At 46.1% G+C, this 25,085-nt stretch overlaps 1 protein-coding gene across 1 annotated transcript; it reads right to left on the bottom strand.

Moving 5' to 3' along the window:
• Positions 1-308: 308 nt before the first annotated feature.
• LOC113446549 (uncharacterized) lies at positions 309-21,228 on the bottom strand. Its single transcript, XM_026716265.2, has 7 exons — positions 21,072-21,228; positions 8,213-9,171; positions 6,123-6,174; positions 5,920-6,022; positions 5,172-5,314; positions 4,032-4,250; positions 309-3,050 (listed from the first exon to the last, which is right to left on the bottom strand). The coding sequence occupies exons 2-7, from the start codon at positions 9,082-9,084 to the stop codon at positions 2,322-2,324; spliced, it is 2,118 nt and encodes a 705-aa protein (XP_026572050.1). The 5' UTR covers positions 9,085-9,171; positions 21,072-21,228; the 3' UTR covers positions 309-2,321.
• Positions 21,229-25,085: the final 3,857 nt, after the last annotated feature.

The following is a 25,085-nucleotide window of genomic DNA, read 5'->3' as shown; positions in this document are numbered from 1 at the left end:
CATCTTTTCTTGCCACGTTTATGACAGTGAATCTCTGCCATTGTTACGTTAGTAACAGATAATTTGATCTCCCCATTGACGTTTATCAGAAGGTCGCAAAGGGGGATTGTATGACCGACCGTCATAAGTGCAAGTCCATTGCCAAATGTGTGGATTTTCAACAGGGATGCTGCAACGGTCATATGTGTGAAAAGTGGTCATAAGTCGCTTTTTTCAGTGCCTTTGGTCACTAAATGAACTGTTGTAAGTCAAGAACTACCTGTAGTTGCTAAACGTCAAGGATCTTGCAAATAAAACATGCACCTTGCTGTAAAAATCATCGCAAACTTTACTTAGCATCTTATCCATCACCTACCGTTCAATTCAAAACCCTCAACCAACACGAATCTGGAGTGTGCAACCCCACATTCTAATAATACTGTAATTCCAAGTGCAATTTTATTAAGGTGTCACGGACTGACCCCCTTCTTAAAAATCTTCTCGAGTGAGGAATTTGAATCAAACACCAGGCTTTAAAATGGGGAGCCGGGCCGATTCAAAATATAGTGCGTTTAAAACGGCAAACCTTTAAACCAGCCGCATCTCTTCCCCGGATTCTGTCATTGTGCGATTCCCGAAAAGATGCAGCTGCTTTAAAGAGCTACATAGGTAGGCGCGGCGTGAGAACCATCGTCTGCTCCAAAACATATTGTGGTCTTCAGATCTGAAGAAAGTAGCCTTCTCAAAAAAAAAAAAAAAAAAAGGATTAGCCCCGTTTTCAGAACGTCACCGAAGCGTCCTTCCTTGGCACGGTAACATTTTGGCAATCTCACAACTTCGGCGGATTTTTCTTGAGCGCATTGCGACACGCCAACCCACCCACCCAAACTTGAATCCAAGTTCACACCAACTGGGCGTGAGGGGTGATTGTGCGGATTGCAAGCCCTGTTGGTGTGGTGGCGGTGTTTTCGTTGGCTGGCTTTGGAATTGCTATCCACGGAAACGGCATCTTCTCATCGTAACGTTGGGGGGAAGAGAGGATTCACAAAAGCCGGTGCCTTTGAGTAAAACATGTGAATCTAAAGGTTTCCCCCAATTGCCTTCTCACATGCATTGTTTATATTTTTAGCGGTGGGCCGCTGGGGTCTGCAGGGGTTCGGAAGAGCCCCTAGCTAAGTTTCTGTGCAGTTTGTAGAAGCCCCAAATCTCACTCCTGGCTGGCCCCCGCCCCCGCCCACCCCTCCCCTTCCCTCCCAAGGAGTCCCCACCTGGGCCATTTGGGATGCAGGTAAGTGCACGGCACATGAGGTTTGGGGAGGGCGAACAACAGGCCTCCTGGAAACTTGGAAAGGCCAGAAATGGGTCCATTTCTGGCTTCCAAAGAGCCTCTTAGCAAGGGTTTCTCTGCCCAATTGCTGGGTGGGCATGGCCATGGTGGGCGTGGCCTGGTCAGCCTCCGGAGCCCGGGGAAAGCAAAAACACCCCCCACACACCACGGTGCAGGAGGCCAACTAAGCCATGCCCACTGTTCTGTATTGCCTCATTAGCATTCTTGTAACCCCTCGTCCTGATTGGCCAGGACGCACGGTGCTCGGATTGGCTGAGTGAGCCGCAGCGATTGGCCCGCTGCGAATCACCCGCAATTGGTGGAAACTGATCGCGGGGGATTCAAAGCAGTGTTGTTGGCCGCGGCTGGCTAGGCGACTTCAATATAAGCCGCCACTGATCCGAGGGAGCCAAGCCGGATCTCAGACTAAATAAAGAGCTTGAAAAGAGTCACTGAGTCTCACGCCTCACTTTGTTCTGGCGATCGGCGAACCTAACACCCACCATGCCCACGCCCACCCAGCAACTGCTAAAATTTTTGAAGCCCACCCCTGGTTACCCCAGCTCTGTCCATAAGTTGCCCTCTTTTTTTGAAACTGTAATCAAGCATCAGTAGAACGTTCTGTCCATCGTGGCCAGAATTTGGTTGATCGCTTGCTAAGGATTGTACCCAGAACAGTCTCTTTTTACCTAAAGCCCGATAGGCTTTAGATCTGGTCACGTGCCCCAAATTCAAACACAACTTTCAAAAAAATAAAAAGCTTATTTCAGAGGGGCGGGAGGAAACATCAGACGGGTCTTTCTTGCATTCAGGACCGGAAAATGGTGCTCCACAGCCACATCCGTCGTCATCGTTGCATCCAACTTAAGACAAAAGTTTTTTGGGCAAGCGTTGCGGAGTGCAGCATTGAAAGGCTGTCTCTCTGGATGTCTGTAGGCAGGACAGCTCTGTTCCATCTCAAAGGATCATTCGGTCGTCTCCCCTTCCAGTTCCACAAAACAAGGACCCTTCCCGATCAAAAGAGCACGTTCGGACAAGCCGTTGAATCGAAACGGGCTGGGAGCTCTGGGTTTGAGCCAGGAGCACAGGTTTCAACCCCGTCACCCAGAAAAACATCTTGGCAGGATCTGGAGGAGGGGTCCCCCCACAGCCCCATGCCCAAGCTGCTTCCAGGGGCCTCCTCTGAGTCTTCTTCAAGCGATAAGTCCACCATCTGCTCCTTTCTTGTGGCCGGTCCTCCTTCATAGATGACTGCATTCGTCTCGGACAAAACGTCAGCGCACTGATTGGCATGCTCTGCCAAAACCAAAGGCTGTTGATCGTCTCCTTCTTCAGAAATCGCAAACACCACTTTGGGCCTGTCCACATCTACAGAAGCCTCCTTGGGCTTGGAAGAGTTGACGGTGCTGCTTTTCAATCGGAAGGCGGCAGCGTCCAGGACATCCTTCCCTCCCAGGCAGGGACTTCGGACAACGGACAGAGGGGCCTCAACTTTGGAGCACTCAGGAAGCCTCGGGTGGCTGCAACCAGGAGAACCGGTCAAGAGATCGAAAGAGGGGTTTGTGAATTGGGACCTCCTTGAGTTAGAACCACTGGTCAGCTTCTGCGGTTTCTGGGTCAAGGGGGTCCATGGGTTATTGGCCAAACCTTCCAAGCGGGGCCCTTCGGACGTTCCTTCAGCTTCGCCAGGGGAGGTAACTTTCTGAATTCTGACGGGCTGGTTGGGGGTGGAGGTCGAAAAACCCTGTCAGGGAAGAGAAGATCCGTGTCAAGAACTTTTTGAGAGAAAATGGAGAAGCAACATTCCTTTAAGGCTCTTGTGTACGGATTAGATCACGTTTAAGACTTGCGGACTCCTGAACTAACATGAATGGAGGAGGAATTCTGGGAGTTGAAGTCCATAAGTCTTAAAGCTGTCAAGTTGGAAGACCCCTGGGTTAGATAGTTACAGATGAGAGAGAGGAAGAAATAAAGATGGAATAGAGAAAGTGTGAGGTTGATAGATAGATAAATGGATGGATGGATGAATATGGATGGATAGTTATGGATAGAGTTGTAAGTAGAGATAGACAACATAGATATGGATAGCTAGCTATGAATGTAGACAGATGGGTGGATGAGTAGATAGATGACAGAGTTGATGGAGAGAGAGAGAGAGACAGAGAAACAGAGAGACTGGTAGATAGATAGAGATACACAGAGAGAGAGACACAGAGAGAAATATACGTATATGTATGTATATACACAGAGAGAAAGAGAGAGAGAGATGATAGAATATACGATATATATGCTGGAGCATATATTGCCAGTTTGGTTCAGCACAGATTTTGTTACACTCTTATGTACAAGTAGAACTTGACGTACGACTTAGAACATCCATCCTTGAGTTGTGCCTGATTTTACGGCCATTTTTTCTACAGCCATTAAGTGATTCACCTTGATTATTAGGCCAATCCAGCTTCCCCCATTGGCTTGGCTTGTTGGAAGGCCCCCAAATGGAGATCCCAAGTGATCCCTGGATGGTGCCCCCCCCCCGCACCGTCAACGCGTGCCAGTCCCCAAGCTCGATCCCGTGACCATGAGGTTGCTGGGGTGGGTGGATCCCCAAGGCGAGAACGGTCGTTAAGTCGAGGACTATCTGTGCCTTGAACCCATGGTGGAACCGCTGGTTTCAAGCCCCTGGATTCACACCTGCCTCCTTTCCTCCCCAGGCACCAATACTCACTCCACTTTTGTCCGCTTTGGGGATAGGACCGTTGTGGCTCCAGTGGGCCCATTGCTCCTGCAGCTGTGGGAAGGGAGCCAAGAGATTGTGGAAGGTACGTGCGCGCCACGCCTGCTGCTTCGGGGAGTTGGACATTTGGCTGCCGGGCTCCGTCTGCTTGGGGATCAGCCATTCCGACACGGAAGTCGGGCTGGTGATGCTTCTCGTCAATGCCTTGTTCTAAGGAGAGAGGGAACCCCCCCCCCCATGGGAAGATGGTGTGGGGTTTTCAGGCAGCGCACGTGGCTGGATGGAGTGCTTTCTCTTGAGCCATGGCATGTCTTTCTGGGGAAACGGGTGGTCACTGCAGCCAACCGGTCCCCAGACAATCCCATCTGTTTGGGTCAGAGCAGTGGTGGGATTCAGCCGGTTTGCACTGGCTCAATAAAACCAGTTGTTAACTTGCTGAGCAGTTTGGTGAACTGGTTATTGGAAGAAATCATTAGGGCAGAGAACCGGTTGTTAAATTTATTTGAATCCCACCACTGGGTCAGAGTAAGAATCCATGCAGGAAAAATATGGCTGGATATTTATTTATGGATGAAATGGAAGGAAAACCAAAACATTTGGCTGGCAAAAACAAGATTAAAAGCAGGCAAAATCTAAACAAGGAAACCACCTTTCTCTCTCTCCTTCTATTTCTCTCTTTCTTTACCTATTTATCTCTCTCTATCTCTTCTTCTCTTTCTCCTTTCTCTCTTTCTATTTCTCTCTTTCTTTACCTATTTATCTCTCTCTATCTCTCCCTCTCTTTCTCCCTTCTCTCTTTCTATTTCTCCCTTTCTTTACCTTTTTATCTCTCTCTATCTCTCCCTCTTTCTCCCTTCTCTCTTTTTCTCCCCTATTTCTCCCTTTCTTTACCTTTTTATTTCTCTTTATTTCTCCCTCTCTTTCTCCCTTCTCTTTTTATCTCCTATTTCTCTCATTATCTTTTTTCTCTCCCCCTTTCTCTCTGCCTTTCTCCTTTATTTCCTTTTTTCCTCTTGCTTGCTTTGTCTTTCTTTCCCTTTTCCCTTTTTCTCTCTCTCTTTCTCTTTTATTCTTTCTCTTTTTCTCTCCCTCTTTCTCTCTCTCCCTCTCTCCCCCTTACCTGTTCCTTACCTGTATTTTACAAGAGGTAAAACTCAAGCGACCAGGTTCTGGATTGGCAGAAATAATGAACACCTCATCACCTCCCATCACTGCTGAGATTGGAGGGGAATCTAGATCAATGATGGATTCCAGATTGCCAGGGCAGGAAGTGACTGGAGAAAATACCAAAATGGATTCATTCGCACCAAAGAAATAGCAAGCACCTTTTCAGAATCATTTGTAACCTATCTGGCATTCTTTTCAGATGCTTCACAGCCGTGCTTCTCAACTCTTGGCAGCTTTAAGATGGATGGATTTCAACTCCCAGAATTCCCCAACCAAGTCCATCCAGAGTTTCGTTCTTCACCACCACCACTCGTTGCTGGGCTGGGAATTCTGGGAGTTGGAAAACTTACTCATCTTAAAGTTGAGAAATACTTCTCCATAGTCACGGATCTTCTCTAACAATCATGAATCTTCTCCTGGGAAGACTTCCAGAGTGCCTCTTCATGTCTTCCATCAACTTTCCCTAATCTTGTAGGACCTCTAGATACATTGGACTTTGCTTCTCACAATTCCCTCGCAGTGGTTCAAAATAACCAGATACTATTAAAGGATGTCTCTAATATATTACCGGTAGCAGATCGTTCCTTAATCCACACGCAAGAAATTCGTAATACTCTTTGGTTGCGTGATATCACAGCAAGGATGAAGTGGACTATGAGGTCCTAAACAAGAACTCTCTAGTTACAAAGATGGGAGAACAAAGTCTGCTTACCCGCGCCATTTCCCCCAAAAGAATGATTGTTGTTTTCATTTTCTTGACATGGGATCACCAGCTGGAGTTCACTGATGTCAACCCCGGAGTTCTGGATCTGATTCTACAATTCCAAACATTTCCAAGTTCAAGCAATCGAGTGGCAACCAGGTTCAAAATTGGTAAACTAAGTCCACAGAAGAACCTGAAATAATTACACTTACTTCTTGATCACTGTGGACTTCCAGAGAACTTCTTTTGAGACATAACCTCCACCTGGAAAATAAAGGAACAGAAAACACATCAAATCATTTAACATAGTAACAGAATAACAGAGTTGGAAGGGACCTTGTAGGTCATCTAGTCTAATCCCTCGCCCAAGCAGGAGACCCTACATCATTTCTGACAGGTGGCAGTCCAGTCTCTTCTTGAAAGCCTCCGGTGATGAAGCTCCCACAACTTCTGAAGGCAACTTCTGTTCCATTGGTTGATTGTTCTCGCTGTCAGGAAATTCCTCCTTATTTCCAGGTTGAATCTCTCCTGGATCAGTTTCCATCCATTATTCCTTGTCTGACCTTCGGGGACTTTGGAAAATAGCTTGACCCCCTTCCTCCTCTCTGTAGCAGCCCCTCAAATATTGGAAGACTGCTAACCTGTCTCCCCTGGTCCTTCTCTTCACTAGACTAGCCAGGCCCAGTTCCTGCAACCGTTCATCATGTGTTTTAGTCTCCAGAACTTTGATCATCTTAAATAGATTCAGATTAACAGAGTTGGAAGGGACCTTGTAGGTCATCTAGTCCAACCTCCCACCCAAGCAGAAAGACCATACACCATTTCTGACAGATGGCAGTCCAGTTTCCTCTTGAAAGCCTCCAATGATGAAGCTCCCACAACCTCCGAAGGCAACTTCTGTTCCATGGGTTGATTGTTCTCACTGTCAGAAAGTTTGTCCTTCTTTCCAGGTTGAATCTCTCCTTGCTCAGTTTCCATCCCTTATTCCTTTGTCTTGCTCAGCCACATAAATCCTGGGCTCAATTGCGTCGTAAGCCGAGGACTTCCTGTAAGTTGGCCGTTTGGCTATTCCACAGTTTGCCAAGTTGGGAGATCTTTGCGGGCAACTTCTTTGTTTGTCATCGCCAACGAATCGAAATAACCCCCCCATCCTGGATTCTACAGGGCATCCATGGTTTGTATTCACGAAGGTGTCCAGATGAATTTTGGGGCCAGAAAGCAATTAGAAGGATTGGCCAACCAACAAGGGAAGCTTTCATTCCTTCTCCAACCGGTACACAAAGGAAGCAGTGTGGCAAAAATCTTGGAGAATCCCCAGAGGGTGGTGGTGGAAAATGAATCTTTGGACATTTCACTGGCTTTTCCTCACCCCCCCCTCCACCCACTCATTTACACACACAAACACACACTATTTGAATAGTGTTAGGTGACCACCTACACAACCAGAACTGGAGAAATATGTCTGGGCCAGGTTTCCCGACTGGGACCAAGCTGCTACCTTTTAGCCTCACCAATGAATACGAGAAGGAGGAGATGATGAAGAGGAGGATGGAGAGAAGTAAACTCCGCCACGGGGTGGCTGCTTTGCTGAGGCTTCGGAAAAGCACAGCGGAGCAACAGGGAAGGAGAACCTATCCCATGCGCCCCAAAACTGATTTTTTTTTTCCTTCCATCACTGAGCAATCGAGTTTGGGATTTCGGATCAGCGTTACACCAAGGAAAGGAGCTTGAAGCTTGGGGTCTCCAAGAATCAATCCTGAGTCAATCCGGAGGGTTGGACTGGATGACCTACCAAGGTCTCTTTCAACTCTGTTAATCTGAATCTATCTAAGATGATCAAAGGCGAGGCTAAAACTTAACAGTTGAACAGTTGCAGGAACTGGGCCTGGCTAGTCTTGTGACGAGAAGGACCAGGGGAGACAGGAGAGCAGTCTTCCAATATTTGAGGGGCTGCCACAGAGAGGAAGGAAGTGGGTTAAGCTGTTTATCAAAGCCCCTGAAGGCCAGACAAGGAATCATGGATGGAAACTGAACAAGGAGAGATTCAACCTGGAAATAAGGAGGAATTTCCTAACAACGAGAACAATCAACCGATGGAACAGAAGTTGCCTTTAGAAGTCGTGGGAGCTTCATCCTTGGAGGCTTTCAAGAAGAGACTGGACTGCCATCTGTCGGAAATGGTGTAGGGTCTCCTGCTTGGGTGGGCGGTTGGACCAGATGACCAACAAGGTCCCTTCCAACTCAGTTCATCTCTTAAGTCTGAAAACACAAAACGGTGAAGAATCCACCACCTCTCACTTACCTACATGCAATGCAGAGTGAGGACAAAAGAACCATCGCAAAGAACAGGATGCCCGTGATGACCACCAACATCATAGTATTCTCTTCTCCATCCTTGATGTCATTTGTGGGCGTCACCTCCGTCCCATTCTTGTACTCAAAGAGCATGGCGAAGCCTCGCCCACGGTTGGTCGTGGTGATCAGCTCCACAATAACTTCCACCATCTTAAGAGAAGACCCAAAGGTCATGTTTTGATTCAAGGGCGATTTGGTCCCACAGAAGCGAGAAGAAAAAGCAATGAGGTCCGAGACGTACAAGACATCATCTGGACAAAGATCAGCGGAGAATGATGGCGTGGAAGAGATGTTGAGTGGCAAGATCACGGTTGAAATGGCAGCCTCTTCTCCAAAAATCACCTTTCCTACATGTTTCTGAGCACCTTCGGCGTTCTCCTTAGCAGGGTAGCGAGCAAAGAATATTTTGTCCACCAAGTCCTTCTCCTCCTGTTTTCCACCTTGTCTCGTCAAGGTATCGTTGGTTCCTTCCTGGATTGGAAATTTACTTGGTTGAGTGACAGCTAAGTCTTTGGGTTCTCCACTTGGATGCAATACTTTCCACTCAAGGTTTTGAGAAGTGGCTTCCGGAAAGCCATCCTCAAGATCTGTTGAGTCAAGATGAGGGTCAACCGAAGTCTTGGTTGGAACGACGGTGCTTGAATACTCTGCGATTTCCTCTCTGGGCGAAGAATCCTTGTTTGTATTTTGGGTTAAAGCAAAATAGCCATCCCAGGCGTTTGGGTCTTCATCACTGATGCTTTCAAACACATCAAAGTCGAAGATCTCCAACAATAAGTAGGCCTTAGCAGGGATAAGAAACCGCCAGACGCAGTGCATGCCCGATGAATAATTGTTGGGAAAGCCAGGAGATAAAATCAATCCTCTTTCCCAGGAACTGAACTGAGCCCCACAGGAATAATAGACCTGAAACAACAAAAATTTAAATATGAGCCAGCCGTGTGCTGCAGCTGTCAAAAAATAACCAACAGTTCTAGGCTGCATAAACAGAGGGATAGAATCAAGATCACGTGAAGTGTTAATACCATCCTATAATGGCTTGGTAAGGGCACACTTGGAATACGGCATCCAGTTTTGGTCACCACGATGTAAAAAAGATGTTGAGACTCTAGAAAGAGTGCAGAGAAGAGCAACAAGGATGATTAGGGGACTGGAGGCTAAAACATACGAAGAACGGTTGCTGGAACTGGGTACGTCCAGTTAGATGAAAAGAAGGACTAGGGGTGACATGAAAGCAGTGTTCCAATATTTGAGAGGCTGCCAAAGAGAAGAAGACGGTGGTCAAGCTATTCTCCAAAGCACCTGAAGGCGGGACAAGAAGCAACAGATGGAAACTAATCAAGGAGAGAAGCAACCTAGAACTAAGGAGGAATTTCCTGACAGTTAGAAAAATTAATCAGTGGAACAACTTGCCTCCAGAAATTGTGAATTTTCCAACACTGGAAGTTTTTTAAAAAGATGTTGGATAACCATTTGTCTGAAGTGGTGTAGGTTTTCCTGCCCAGGCAAGAGGTTGGACTAGAAGACCTCCAAGGTCCCTTTCAACTCTGTTATTCTAAAATCCTAAAATGAGGAAAATTCATGCTCATTTCCTTCAACAGAAGCATTTGCTCTGCCAACTGACCAAGTTCTCCTCCTTTTGGACCCATCAGTTCTAAGTTGCTCATGGATACAAAACCAAGTTTTTCCTGTCTTGAAAAAAAAACATTGGGACTCATGCTGGTTCAATCTTTCAAGACCTGCAACCCAAACACAACTGGTTGTGTTGTGGAAGTCAGTGGAACGGCTTGTCACCAGAAGTTGAGGGTGATCCATCACGGGAGGTTTTTAAGAAGAGACTGGACAGCCACTTGTCCCAATGGTATAGGGCAGGGGTCCTCAAACTTGGCAACTTGAAGACTTGTGGATTTCAACTCCTAGAAGTTGAAGTCTACAAGTCTTCAAGTTTGGAGACCTGACTGGGGAATTCTGGGAGCTGAAGTCCACAAGTCTTCAAGTTTGGAGACCTGACTGGGGAATTCTGGGAGCTGAAGTCCATAAGTCTTCAAGTTGCCAAGTTTGGACACCTCTGGTACATAGGGTCTCCTGCTTAAGCAGGGGGTTGGACTAAAAGATCTCCAAGGTCCCTTCCAGCTCTATTCTCAATTGAATTGAGGAAAACTAGCCAGTATCTTCTCCATCAAGAGAAGAGATAGTCTGCCTGATGTGTTAAAGCTATAACATAAAAAATCTACAGGGAGTCCTTGAAATACGACCACGAGCCTAACGTTTTTGTGGGTCAGTTATTGAGTTTTGCCCCATTTTACATTTACTTGCCATCATTGCTGAGTGAACCCTTCCGTTGTTAAGGTAGCAACACAGTTGTTAATTTAATCTGGCTTCAAGTGTCTAAATTCTGATCCCATCACCATGGGAGAATGCTGCATCGGTTATATGTGTGAAAATCGGTCGTAAGTTGTTGCACTGAGTGCCTTGGTAACTTCAGACAGTCACTAAATGAATAGTTGTAACTCAAGGACTGCCTGTATGTTTTACGGTGAGGCTTCAGTCCAAGGATACAAAACATCCATGGAATTTCAGGCTCAAAACCAAAAAGATATAAACCCTCCTATATTTTGCTATTTCCCCACTCACTATCAAGCTTGGATAGAGCAAAGTTATACATTAACAAGACTTTCTCTGATTTTATTTTTATTTATTTATTATTTGATTTGTCAATCTCTTACAAGGTAATAGGTATAAGTATATACATGAGTAAGAATACAGGAAATAGGTACGAATAAATGGGGACAATAGGACAGATACGGGAGGCACGATGGTGCTCTTACGCACGCCCCCTTACAGACCTCTGAGGAAAGGGGTGAGGTCAATAGTGGATAGTTTGAGGTTAAAGGAGTGGGGGTTAGAGGATGTAACAACAGAGTCAGGTAGTGCAGTCCAGGAATCGACCACTCTGTTGCTGAAGTTGTACTTTCTGCAATCAAGTTTGGAGCAGTTAACATTGAGTTTGTATCTGTTGTGTGCCCTTGTATTGTTGGAGCTGAAGTAGTCATTGACTGGTAGGACACTGTAGCAGATAATTTTGTGTACTACGCTTAAGTCCAACCGTAGGCAGCGTAGTTCAAGATTGTCCAAGCTCCATCTGTTCTCTGACATTAATTGTGGAGGAAAAGAGGGTTTTAAAAAAACAAAAACTACAAAGGGATTAAGTCATTTTTAGTCTGTTTAAACACAAATGAATCTTGGCAGGAGAACAGAGAAGTCACACAGAGTTTGTGTATAAGCCCAGATGTGAAAAATATTGCAGATTCTTTCCCCTTCAGTCGGAAATTAAAACTCGCTGGAGAATAATAGGAATAACAGGGTTGGAAAGGAGATTGGAGGTCATCTAGTCCAACCCCCTGCTCAGCAAAGACACCCAATACCCTCCTGGACAAACGGCTGTCTAATCTCTTCTTAAAAACCTCCAGTGATAGAGCACCCACAACTTCTGGAAAAAGGTTTTTTTTTTTTCCCCAAGTTTTCTCTCAGCTTCATACACAGAGCCACCACCTTCTTCTCCACATTATGGTTTGTTTCTGCTCCAAATCTTATTATTTGGCTTAGAACAAGGATTGACCCAAGATATTTGATTGTCAGAAAAAAGAGACAGTGATGAAGACCTCCTTCTCCATTCCAGGGTAAGGCAGTTCTCTCAGGACTGATCCAAAAATATACTTTACCAACTGGATACCTGTGCTTCACTACGAAACAATGTGATTGGTGCTTAGTTTTTTGGGAGGAAAATAAAGAGGAAAAAATTCTGCCTCTGCCTACCAGCATCCATCAGTATTCATCTGGCTGGGGTCCTGTCAGTGTGTGAGAGAGTTGAGGGCCGTTTGGAAACTGAAAGAGTATTTGCTGTGTGAGCAAGAAGGAGACAGCAAGGAGCCTGGGCGTGGCTTAGCTCAACTGTTCTGGACTAAAGCTGCTTGGTGCTGGGAAACTGAAACTCCTCTCCTCTGCTTGTGTTTTGCATTTACATTTCAGGTGGGGAGGGGGAGTAGAACTCCTTAGCATCAGAGCGTGTTAATAATAATAATATAGGAAATATTAATGCTCTGATGGTCATTTGGAAAAATCCTTTCTTAGTGAGCATCTAGAAGCCAAGAGGAACATAGGTATCAAATTTCAAGTTTGTAGGCTTTACGGTTCTGGAGATTTTGTGATGATGCGTGAAGAGCATTTCGCTTTAATATATATAGAAGAAGATTTACAACACCTGATGCCTCTTAATGGTTTTTTGGAATTATCACCCCCCAAAAAAGTTTTCTTTTTTAAAATCATTAGTAATGAGTGTGGTATTTAAGGATCTTATTGTTTCTCCTAATTTTTCTTGAAGACCCAAAAGATTTTGGTACCAAGATTGATACCCATTTTACGGTAATGAGATGCAAAAATCTATATTATATGGTGTATAATATCGGAGTGGTGCGGTGGCTTAGAGGTGCAGCTCTCACCTCACAATCAGGAGGCTGTGAGTTCGATCCTAGGTAGCGGCAGATTTTTCTGTCTCTGGGTATACTGAGAATATATCTGCTGAGGGGAAAAAACTCTGCACTGGTGACAGGAAGGGCATCTGGCCCGTAAACACTCAGCTTCATTCAGTCGCCCTGACTCTACCCCGATGCAAGGGTCATTAAAAGAAAAAGAAAAATAGTGTATAATATAAAATCCAAATGGCCACAAGATGGTGCCAAAGAGTTATCATCCCAACACATCTCTGCTGCCATCTTGTGGTCATGAAGAGTTTTACACCCCCCGATCTGGTACCCTCTGAGCTTGCTGAAGATCTGTCCCCAAGAATAAGAACAGCATTGCTTACATCTGATGCTGTTCTTATTCTTATTTGCTCGAAGCCACGCTAGCTGATGTTCAGCAACATCGTGTGGTCTTCTCTCCTTTCAAATCTTTTACACAGAAATGCTCAGAGATGAGAAAGCGTGGAAGCCTAATTAAATCTATTAGATTTTTTAAAAAAGAATTAAAAACCCTAATCCAACATAGTAGATTATCATTGCGTTTATACCGCTGCTTTGCATCACAACCAGCTGGATTTTATACAGTTAAATGCCTCTGTTTCTTTAATTAGGAAAAAGCCCAGCAAGATTTAGAATTTACTTCTGATCTTCGGGCTTAGCCAGAAATTATTTTTTTCCCCATAGCACCAAATTACTTGAGCTTAGTTGACATGTTTTTCTCTCGCTGATTACAGCTTCAGATGCCAGGAACGTCTGCCTGGTAATTGCACGGAAAGAGAAAATTGCCCGTGAGTCAACGCAGACTGGCTTACTCGTTCAGAAAAGGTGTGGTTTTCTTCACAACCACCTTGAATATCAAACAGCTTGTTGTTTCCTCGTGAAACTTTTCTTTCTTTCTTTTTCTTCCTAGTGGAGGATTCCAAACACGGGTAAGTCCTTGACTTGCGACTTCAGTTGAAGCCAGAATTTCCCTGGCTAAGCAATGGCATTCAACAAGCCATGCCAATGTTACAACATTTTGTGGGGGGTTGCCACAGTTGTTCAGCAAATCACTGCATTGTTAAATGACTCATGCAGTCATTAAGCGAATCCAACTTCCTCTTCAGGTAGCCTTCGACTTGACAAAGGTTTGTTTAGTAGCCGTTCATAATGGCACTGAAAAGAGTGACTTACGACCATTTTTCACCCTCACGACCGTTGCAGCATCCCTGTCCTTGCGTGGTTAGAATTCAGAACGTTTGACAACCGACTTGTATATATGACAGTCGCAGCGTCCCGGGGTCAAGTGATCCCCTTTTGCGACCGTCTGACCAGCAGAGTCTGGGTGGAAGCCAAATTCACTTAACAACCGGGTTACTCATTGAACAACTGCGATGAAATGACTTGACAAGGGTGGCTTGAAAGATCGTAGAACCGGTTAAGACTTGCTTAAGAAATGTCTTGCTTAACAATGTGACTGTGCTCAATGGGGGTCGTAAGTCGAGGACTACCCCATATTGGACGTTGGTTGTCCAAATCTGGCTGGGATGGTCGCAACTGGCAATCTCATGATCCAAAACAACAGCTAGTTCCGGATTATTTCTTCCCTGCCTTGTTGAGCGTAACACAAAGTTTAATGCAAGAGCGATCTTGCAGAACTTAGCTCGATTTACAACATTAAACTTACTTCCTTATAGGTGGTCCTCAACTTACAACTATTCATTTGATTATAGAATAACAAGAGTTGGAAGGGACCTTGGAGGTCTTCTAGTCCAACCCCCCTGCCTAGGCAGGAAACCCTATACCATTTCAGACAAACCGTTTTCCAACATCTTTTTAAAAACTTCCAGTGTTGAAGCAGCCACAACTTCTGGAAGGAATTTCTTCCACTGATTAATTGTTTTGATTGTCAGGAAATCTCTCCTGAGTTCTAAGTTGCTTCTCTCATTGATTAGTTTCCACCCGTTGCTTCTTGTCCTGCCTTCAGATGCTTTGGAGAATAGCTTGACTCCCTCTTCTTTGGGGCAGCCCCTGAGATATTGGAAGACTGCTATCATATCGCCCCTTGTTCTTCTTTTCATTAAACTAGACATACCCAATTCCTGCAACCGTTCTTTATATGTTTTAGCCTCCAGTCCCCTCATCCTCCTGGTTGCTCTTCTCTGCCCTCTTTCTAGAGTCTCAACATCTTTTTTTACATCGTGGCGAACAAAAACCGGATGCAGTGTTTCCAAGTGTGTCCTTACCAAGGCCTTATAAAGTGGTATTAACACTTCACCTGATCTTGATTCGATCCTATCTGTTTATGCAGCCTTGAACCATGTTGGCTTTTTGGGGGCAGCTGCAGCACACGGCTGGCTCCTATTTGAATATGCTTGTCCACTAGGACTCCAAGATCCTTCTGACCGTTACAACTATTGAGCAAGGCGTCACCTATACTGTACCCGTGCATTTTGTTTTTCGTGCCTTTCTTGCTACTGAAAAAAATAAAAATAACCTATGGCTGTTTTCTACCCTTATAAGCTTCCCCACGATTGAAATTGGGATGCTTGACAACTGGTTCGTCTGTATGATGGTTGCAGTGTTGCCCGGGTTCGCCCGTTCCCTTTTTGTGATGAAGGCAACGGGGTGGGGTGAGGTGGGGGAACCAGCTTCACTTAACAACTTATGTTCCTAAACTTCAACAATTGCCGTGGTGAGAAAAATTGTGAAATGGGACAAAAACAACTGTCTTCGCTCGGCGATGGAAGTGTTGGGTTTATCTGCGGGCGTAAGTCAAGGACTACCTGTGCTAAAATGGATATCTTGCAAAGCTCGCTCTGTATTCCTGGCGATTCGGGAGGCAAAAAAGCCGCCCAGAGAGTTCAATACTTAGGACAGTTTCGATGTTGGAATCTTTCATAGATGTTTTGTTGTCCTCCAGGCAGCCTTGTCTCAATCAAGCAAAACGAGCGAGAAGGGAAAAACTGGGTTGCTGTATCAGAAGAACAGAATAACCAAGTTGGAAGGGACCTTGGAGGTCTTCTAGTCCAACCCCCGGCTCAAGCAGGTGACCTTACGTCAACCCAAACCAATGGTTGTCCCATCTCTTCTTAAAAACTTTCCGTGATGGAGCAGAACTTCTGGAGGCCAAGTCATCCCAGAACTTCTGGAGGCCAAGTCATCTCACTGGTTCATTCTTCCCACTGTCAGGAAATTTCTCCTGAGTTCTAAGTTGCTTTCCTCTTTGGTAGGTTTCTTCTAATTAATTTATAAATCCATAATTTAGTGGTCTTCTCTTCAGGAAACCCAGCCCGGCAGATCCCCCTCATGCTCACAATCCTGGGAATCTGCTGAGAAAATCCCAAGCAATGCTCAAATCAAATCCTCAGGGGAAATTATAGGAGAGGCTCTTTGGAAGTTGTGTTGGTTTTTCAAAGCTCAGTTCGCTCCCTTCCCTTCCCTTCTCCTCTCTCCCCCATGCTGAGATGAAAACAGAAATTTTACTTTGTTTTCGAAGACGCAAAGTAGACTTTCTTTCATGTAGACCCCAGGATGTTCCCACATGTTGAGCATGCTACAGAAGGCCATACGGATAAGAAAACAACCCACATGTGGGAAATAAAAAAGGCTAGGCCGTAGAAGATCATTTTGATTACTTCCTCTGGTTTTCAACCTCCCCAAATACCTTCAATAATTTTGTGTCCCCTCCCTGCTTCCTCTCAAGAAAGTTAAAGGTTCCCCTTGCACCGAACATGTGCTAGTTGTTTCTGGCTCTAGGGGACAGTGCTCATCTCCGTTACAAAACCGAAGAGCCAGCGCTGTCCGAAGACGTCTCCGTGGTCATGTGGCCGGCAGGACTCAACACCAAAGGCGTACGGAACGCTGTTCCCACCAAAGGGGTCCCTGTTTTTCTACTTGCATTTTTTTACGTGCTTTCGAACTGCTAGGTTGGCGGAAGCTGTGACGAGTAACGGGGGCTCACTCCATTACGCGACGCTAGGGATTCGAACCGACGAACTGCCGACTTTGCTGATCGACAAGCTCAGCATCTTAGCCACCGCATCCCTTAACTTAACTTAAAAAGTTACGGACCACCAAATTCTGGAGTTTTTGATTAGACCTTGTTTTGATGAATATTGGTTTTGATGAATGTTAGTTCCTTGCATTAGTTTTAGTTGCAGCTCTACAAGTAGACCAACTTGCTCTTACAGGAAGTACAAAAACACTGGTTCAATCTTGGATTTCCCCAAAGAGGGAATCAAAAAACCTAGCATCCTTTCAGTTCCATGCCTCCATCTCCATATCACGAGTCTTTACTGAGAAATCTGGGAGTCGAAGTCTCCATTATCTGGAAGGACTCCACATTGAGAAGAACCGATATGGAGATGAAAGTAGGACAATCTGACTTTTATTTGAGGAACTGGAGTGGATCCGCTCTACTGAGTGGATCCAGGGTATCAATGCCTTGCTGAAGGCAATTTTTCTATATGTTGGTCATTCTTGGCCATGGTTGACCCAACCTCCCTCTTCCCCCATTGTGTTGTTCCTCATTGTGGTGGTCTTGTACACATGTACTGATTAACAGAGTTGGAAGGGACCTTATAGGTCATTTAGTCCAACCCCCTGCCCAAGCAGGAGACTGTACACCATTTCTGAGAAATGGCAGTCCAGTCTCTTCTTGAAAGCTTCCAGTGATGAAGCTCCCACAACTTCCGAAGGCAACTTCTGTTCCATCAGTTGATGGTTCTCACTGTCAGAAAATATCTCCTTATTTATAGGTTGAATCTCTCCTTGTTCAGTTTCCATCCATTGTTCCTCGTCTGGCCTTTGGGTGCCTTGGAAAACAGCTTGACCTCTTCCTCCTCTCTGTGGCAGCCCCTCAAATATTGGAAGACTGCTATCCTGTCTCCCCTGGTCCTTCTCTTCCCTAGACCAGCCAGGCCCAGTTCCTGCAACCGTCCATTGTATGTTTTAGCCTCCAATCCCCTAGTAATCTTTGTGACTCTTCTCTGCATCCTTTCTAGAGTCTCAACATCTTTTTTTATAGTCTGGTGACCAAAACTGGATAAGGTACTACAGTACTTACCTTACTAAGGCTTTATAGAGTGGTATGAGTACCTCACTTGTAGTCTTTGTTGGTTACAAACAACCCTACATCTATTATAAGCCAAAGGGGCCCATTTTTACCAGTTGGCCGGCATTATTTATTGCATAGATTTGGCTTCTATTATTTGCTTGGTTGATCTGGCAAGAGAGCTAATACAGCAAGCTGTGATCCCGGCCTGGCTGCCAGATTGAATAGCTGAAATGTCAAAGACTTTATTAATCAAACTGCATTCTTTGCTAATTGAGGGACATAGTTTCAGAGTGGAAGGCATTTTTTCCCCCCCTCTAACCAAATATTTTACTGAGCTTAGGAGCAAGGCTGGGTGGAGGAAGGGAAAACAAAATCCATCTTTGTTCACCATGCTTTCTTATTGGGGTTGGTCACCCAGACAGCCAGATGTTTTAGACTGGAGGTGGTGTTTCTGTCATCCCCCCCGCCCCCAATTCTTTCCCAAGGACCCTGGATAGGCAAATGTTGTCATTTGGTGGTGTGAAAGGTTTTGTTGCAGGATGTCAGCTGTTCCAAGCCAAGCTGCCTTCTTGCAATTGACTTGTGGGGATTTTGTCAGTGTTGATGGTGCTCAAGGGTTCCTCCAGATGTTTTGGGATGGGATTGCATCCAGGGTGCCTGTCACTTATGGGCGCTGTCTTGGCTTTCTTTTGGGGCCATAGTTGTTCCCTTCTATTGCACATCTTTGTATATTGTGATTTCCCCTCCCTCCAGTTCTTTCTCTTCTCTTTTGCTCTCTCCAGCTAATGCCACATCCAGCCACTGTCCAGTATTTTTGTGTTTCCTGTCAACAACTGTTAAGTCTGTGGTGTGGTGTGGCAGGTGCTTGTTTGTATGTATTCTAAAGTTCCAGAGCACTTTAGGTTCTCCTCCTCCTTCCCTCCTCCTCCTCCTCCTCTTCTTCTTCTTCCTCCTCCTCCTCCTCCTCCTCCTCCTCCTTCCCCTTCTTCTTCCTCCTCCTCCTCCTTCCTCCTCCTCATCTTCTTCTTCTTATTCCTCCTCCTCTCCCTCTGCCTCTCCTCCTCCTTGTTCTTCTTGTTGTTCCCCTCCTCCACCCATTATTTTAATACTTATTATTTTGTCTTTTCTGTAGTCCCACCAGTTCTTATTATTATTTCCAAGAAGCTCAATAGGCTGTAAATGACCCTGTTTTCCCCTTCCTGTGCATGGGTTCACAGGTCTCATGCCCCATCCCTGGAGGCTTTCATGAAGAGAATGGACAGCCACTTGTGTGGAATGGAATAGGGTCTCCTGCTCGAGCAAGGGGTTGGACTAGAAGACCTCCAAGAGCCCTTCCAGCTCTCTTATTCTGTTCCATGAAGATGCTAGGTCAGAATTTTTCCCATCAGTAGAACATCCACTCAAGTTAGAAACTGTTGGGTTACCTTGTGGGGCCAAATCGATTCTAACTTTCATACTTCAGTGGAGATTTAAATCCAGAACTGCTACCACTGACCTGGGTTTTCAAGAACCAAAACCATAACAACACCAGAGCACACAATAGAGACAAACTCAAGGTAAACCGCACCAAATTTGATTGCAAGAAATATGCCTTTAGCAACAGAATGGTCGATGTCTGCAATACTCTACCTGACTCTGTGGTTTCTTCCCCAAACCCCAAAACCTTTAACCTCAGACTGTCTACTATTGACCTCACCCCTTTCCTAAGAGGTATGTCGGGGGCGTGCATAAGCACACCAACGTGCCTACCATCCCTGTCCTATTGTTTCTTTTTTTATTTTTCTTATGTGCATCCATGTATTCATAACTATGTTTTTACTTATACCTATTATCTTGTAAGCAATCGACAAACCAAATAAAATAGGAAGCTGACAACTCTTGGCTATTTTAGGGTGCTAAATTAATTGCTCCCATTCCATCCCTCCATCAAGCCATCTCCTGCTTCCTCTTTCTCTGTTCATCCCTTGAAAAACCTCCAGAAGGTGCTGGCTAGTCCGTGGCTTGCAATGCCGTGGCCATGGCGCGGGTACAAGCCAAGGCTTTCCAGCACCATCCAAGCGGGAAAGCGCGCTCCGACGCCCCCGCAGCCTTCGCCCCCTCCCCAAATCTGCCCTGGCTTCGTTTGGGGAGGAATCTGAAACCAAAGGGAGTCCTGTCCGCCTCTTTCCTCTCCTCCCAGCTCAAAGGATCGTAAACAACCCCGAATGGCTCTTCCTAACACACACACACACACCCCACACGCACACCCGTTTCCTCCTCCCCACCCAATTTTCCTTTTCAATGAAAGCCACATGGGCCCTGTTTGGAAATCCAAGCTCCCCGCTCCCGTTCCGGCTCTCCCCTTCTCTCCCGCACGCCACTTTCCACCGAGCCCCAGGAAACGGAGGAAGATTGGGATTGAGGGTTGGGGAGAGAGTGAAGCCACCCCGACTTGTCCGGATAAACTCCCCCTACACACACACACACACACACACACACACACACACATTCCCCAACTCCTTCCTTCCCTTGCCCGCTCGCCCAAAGTCCCAGCAAGGCGAAGCGCAATTACGCAGCGAGTGGGGCGCTTTGGAGACGGTGCCCCCGGCTCTCGCGGTCGTCGGGAAGTGGCTCTTTCCACGCAAGGTTAGGGGGTTGCGGGTAGTTGGTGGCAGAGTTGTTGTTTTTTGAGGGGTGGGGGAGAGAACAGGGGAGTCCACGGCGTCGGACAGTTTTGCCAAGGGGAGAAAAAACCGCTTTAGAGGAAGAGGAGAAGAAGAGGGCAGAGGAAGAGAAGCGAGAGACCGAAAAGGGAGAGAGACCGAGACCGAGAGACAGACACAACACACACAGAGAGAGAGACAGAGAGAGTGGGGGAGAGGGGGGAGAGAGGGGAGGAAGAGACAGAAAGAGACAAAGAGAGGGAGGGAGAGACCGAGACAGAGAGAGAGAGAGAAAGGGAGGGAGGGAGGGAGAGAGAAAGGGAGGGAGGGAGAGACAGACAGAGAGAGAGAAAAGAGAGAGAGAGAAAATGGAGGGAGGGAGAGACAGACAGAGAGAGAGAAAAGAGAGAGAGAGAGAAAGGGAGGGAGGGAGAGACAGAGACAGAGAGAAAAGAGAGAGAGAGAAAGGGAGGGAAGGAGGGAGAGAGGTAGGGAGGGAGAGACAGAGAGAGAGAGAGAGAGAGAAAAGAGAGAGAGAGAGAAAGAGGGAGGGAGGAGAGAGAGACGCACCCCCCGCTTGGCAGAACCCTTTGCCCCCAGGGTTACCTGGCCTTGAGCCCCCAGGACCAGTACAGGGCGGCCGCTGTCAGCAGAGGCAAGCAGGCGGGACGGCCCATCCTCGCTCCTCCGGTTGGGACGCTGCCTGCTGGGCGAAGCGGCCAGTGGCCGCGGAGGCTCAGCCCCTTATCCGCTCGGGCTGGCTGGCGGGCTGGCGGGCGGGCGGGCGGAGTGGGTGGGCGCCCCCGCCCGGCTCCCCTCTCCGTCCTCCCCCGACGCTGCCCGGTTGTCCGCTCCTCCCGGGCTGCTGTCCAGTCGCCTTCCTGGCCGCCTCCCCGGGGCGGGCGGGTCACCTGCGACGGGAGGGGTGGGGGCTTCGAGATCTCCCCCCCCCTTCCTCTAGCCAGCCCTGTTTGAGGCGGGGGGCGCGGCCGCAGCTTCGGTTAACGGGAGAAGGAAAGGAGGCGCCGTTGCGCTTGTCCCGGCCGGCTGCTTGGGGTCCCCCTTTTTCTGTTTTGGGGTTCCTTTTTCTTTTATAGAGTCTAAGAAAGAAGGGAGAAGTCCCCCCCGCAAAGGTGGCCCCTTCCTTCCCCTTCTCTTTCCTTTTTTTTCTTCCCGTTTTCTTCTACTGCTTGTTTTTACTTCCTTCTCCCCCTCTCTCATTCAATTTTCCCTTCCTTCTCTCTCCTTTTCTCTCTCTCTCTCTCTCTTCCCCTTTTCTTTTTGCATCCCTTCCTTCTTCCCTTTCTTCCTTCTTTTTCTTTTTTCCCATTGCCCTCTTCCCTCTTCCTCCCTTTCCCTCTCAATTCCTTTCTTCTTTTCTTTTCTTCTCTTCTCCCAATTATACTATCTTCGTGTACAGCTGGGCCACCTTAAGACCAACAAGTGAGGAAAAGGCAGAAAGTTTTTAAAGACGCCCCTTATGTCTGAAATTTTTCATAGCGCAAATAAACCAGTAACTGGGGGCTTCTCCCTTATTCCCTTAGCGCATCTATTGAGGAACATGAGCCATCGTGTTATTTCGTCTTCTGCACATAAATATATCTATTTTTTTCCTCGATGTTTCTCATTCCAACATCCACCACAAATTTTAGAAGCAGGAAAGGGGGCGCAAAGGGGAAAGGAAGAAACAAGAAGGCTCTGTGGAAGCATTGCTAGAAAAACAGAAGGCAAAGCTCAGCTCTGTGCAGAAATTATGTTAATACGCAGGTATAAATGACCTCTTAGAAATGATAACTGCGTTGAGAATAGAAAGGCCACCCATCTTGTGTTGATGGGACCAACTCAAAACCTCTTCCTCGGGTGCCACCAACTGTGGAAGGGTTTTCATGGCATATTTTTGTTATTTCCATCTTACGGTTCTTATTGCAAGTTAGACACCTTCTGCTTTGACTCACTGCAGGCTGAGAAGATGCTCATTGTCGGGTTACAATTGAGGGAGGGGTCAACTCAAAGAGGGGGATTCATCCTTTGGGTTGATGGTGACACCCGCCCCAACTCTTAACAGAATAGAAGAACAGAATAGAATAAAATTCTTTATTGGCCAAGTGTGATTGGACACACAAGGAATTTATCTTGGGTGCACATGCTCTCAGTGTACCTAAAGAAAAAAATAAAATACATTCATCAAGAATCATAAAGTACAACACTTAGTGACAGTCACAGGTTACTAATCAGCAATCAGATCATACATAGGTTACTAATACGCAATCAAAACATACCAGGAAAACAAATAAAACAATATAAAGTGTAAAGATACAAGCAACCCGGTTATAGTTGTAAGTGGGAAGAAATAGGTAATAGGAAGGACGAGAAGAAGAATAGTAATGCAGTCTTGCTAAGTCATTTGACAGTGTTGTGGGAGTGAGTTGACTCCGTGGTGGTTGAACCAAGTTCAAGTCCAGGAGAATGATTGGCCTTCTTCCAACAGGAGAGAAGCTCTGTTGCTCAGAGTTACTTCTTGTTGTTGGTATGATATTAATCCTGGGATTCATCTATGCTCACAAAGGAGAACAGCTGCAGCTCAGGGTCCTTGGTGCTGTCTGAGCTTGGTGGTTTTCTTGTGGACGTTTCATTACCCAACTAGGGAACATCATCAGTACTAGAAAGGAGTGGACATTGTGGAGAAAAACTGTGGCGTCCTTGGTGCTCTCTGAGCTTGGTTGTTTTCTTGCAGACGTTTCATGACCCAACTAGATCACATCATCAGCGTTAGAAGAGAGGGAAGTTGGAGGAGGAGGAGAACTATGGGGTAGCTTGGTTGTTTTCTTGCAGATGTTTTATTACCCAACTGGGTCACATCATCGGGGCTAGAAGAGAGGGAGGAGGAGGAAGAGGAGGAAAGGAAGGAAGAAGAGGAGGAGAGCTGTGGGGTCCTTGGTGCTCTCTGAGCTCCGTTTGTTTCCTTGCAGACATTTCATGACCCAACTGCGTGACATCATCAGTGCTAGTGAGTGTGGGGTCCTGTTGTGTAGAGTTGTAATTGCAGGAATGTTCCAATCTCGGATGGCAAACCTCAGATAAAGAATGTTTCCAAGCAAATACAACTCAGGCCAACAAAGTCACTAATCTAAAGGAGGATTAGAGAGAGGAAGTAAACATATGTTAGACTTTAACTAGAGATAATTAACTGTATTAATTGCTGTGCTAAACAGTAACGAAAGTTAAGCAGTAACCAAAGTTAACCAGTGATGGAGGGTAACTAAAAATGTGTATAAATGCAAGACTAGACTCCAATAAAGATCATCATGATTCAGTTGTTCATGATCAAACAACCCGACTGCCTCGTCATTACAACACTGTTGTCCTCACAAGCTGCTTAAAATCTTAGTGGGCAGAAAATTCTGGCCTCTCCTACACAACACCGTTGCTTGGTTGTGGCTTTTAGGAAACTGCAGACTTTTTCCGAGACTCTTGAACCAAGAGTCCTGGATGACTTTCTGAGTTTTCCTGGGGACCCTCTCTTGTGTCAACATTCAGTCTTAAGAGAGAGATGAACCGAGTTGAAAGGGACCTTGTAGGTCATTTAGTCCAACCCCCTGCCCAAGCAGGACGGTACAGGAACTGGGCATGGCTAGTCTAGTGAAGAGAAGGAGCAGGGGAGACAGGATAGCAGTCTTCCAGTATTTGAGGGGCTGCCACAGAAAGGAGGAAGGGGTCAAGCTATTCTCCAAAGCACCTGAAGGCCAGACAAGGAATAATGGATGGAAACTGATCAAGGAGAGATTCAACTTGGAAATAAGGAGGAATTTTCTGACAGTGAGAACGATCAACCCATGGAATAGAAGTTGCCTTTGGAAGTTGTGGAAGCTTCATCACTGAAGGCTTTCAAGAAGAGACTGGACTGCCATTTGTCAGAAGTGGTGAAGGGTCTCCCGCTTGGGCAGGAGTTGGACTAGAGGACCTACAAGGTCCCTACCAACTCTGATTATCTGTGATCTGTTATCAGGAGACCCTACTACACCATTTCTGACAGATGGTAGTCATTCTTGCGTTCAGGAGAAGAAAAGAAATGGAGGCTTGAGCTGGAATTTTGAAAGGACGCATCACGAGAAGGGGCCCCTCCATGCTTTCAATGCCTTAATCCTCCAAAGCCAAGTTTCAGAGAAAACATTTTGACATCTTTTGGGTGACAAGCTCATAATTTAATTGGAATATCCCGGTGAGTCCAGAACAATTAACAGAGAGAGGATGTTTTTCTAAAAAAAAAAAAAAAAAAAACAGAGCAAAAACTGACCTTCTTTGGATCTGAAAAACCTTCCCAGGGGATTAGCAGAATAACAGAGTTGGAAAGGACTTTGGAGGTCATCTAGTCTGATCCCTCAAGCAGGAAACCGTTTCAGACAAACGGTTATCCAGTCTCTTCTTAAAAAGAAAATAATAATTGATGATTAATTGTTCTACCAACCAATGTTAAAGTACCAAAGGGTTTAGTCCTCCAAAGTTGTCTTCTCCATTTTGTGGGACAGATTCATCCTCTCCCACTGAGTCTCAAATATGTGGGTGCACAGATGCTTACATAGTTGAGGAAATTCCACAAATTCCTGCAAGGAGAAGTAGAAG

The sequence above is a fragment of the Pseudonaja textilis genome, chromosome 15, assembly GCF_049901715.1.
Source record: "Pseudonaja textilis isolate UNSWEBS1 chromosome 15, rPseTex1.2, whole genome shotgun sequence".
Lineage (NCBI taxonomy): Eukaryota > Metazoa > Chordata > Lepidosauria > Squamata > Elapidae > Pseudonaja > Pseudonaja textilis.
Note: the sequence above shows the minus strand (reverse complement) of the source record. Positions and strands in the feature narration are given on the sequence as shown.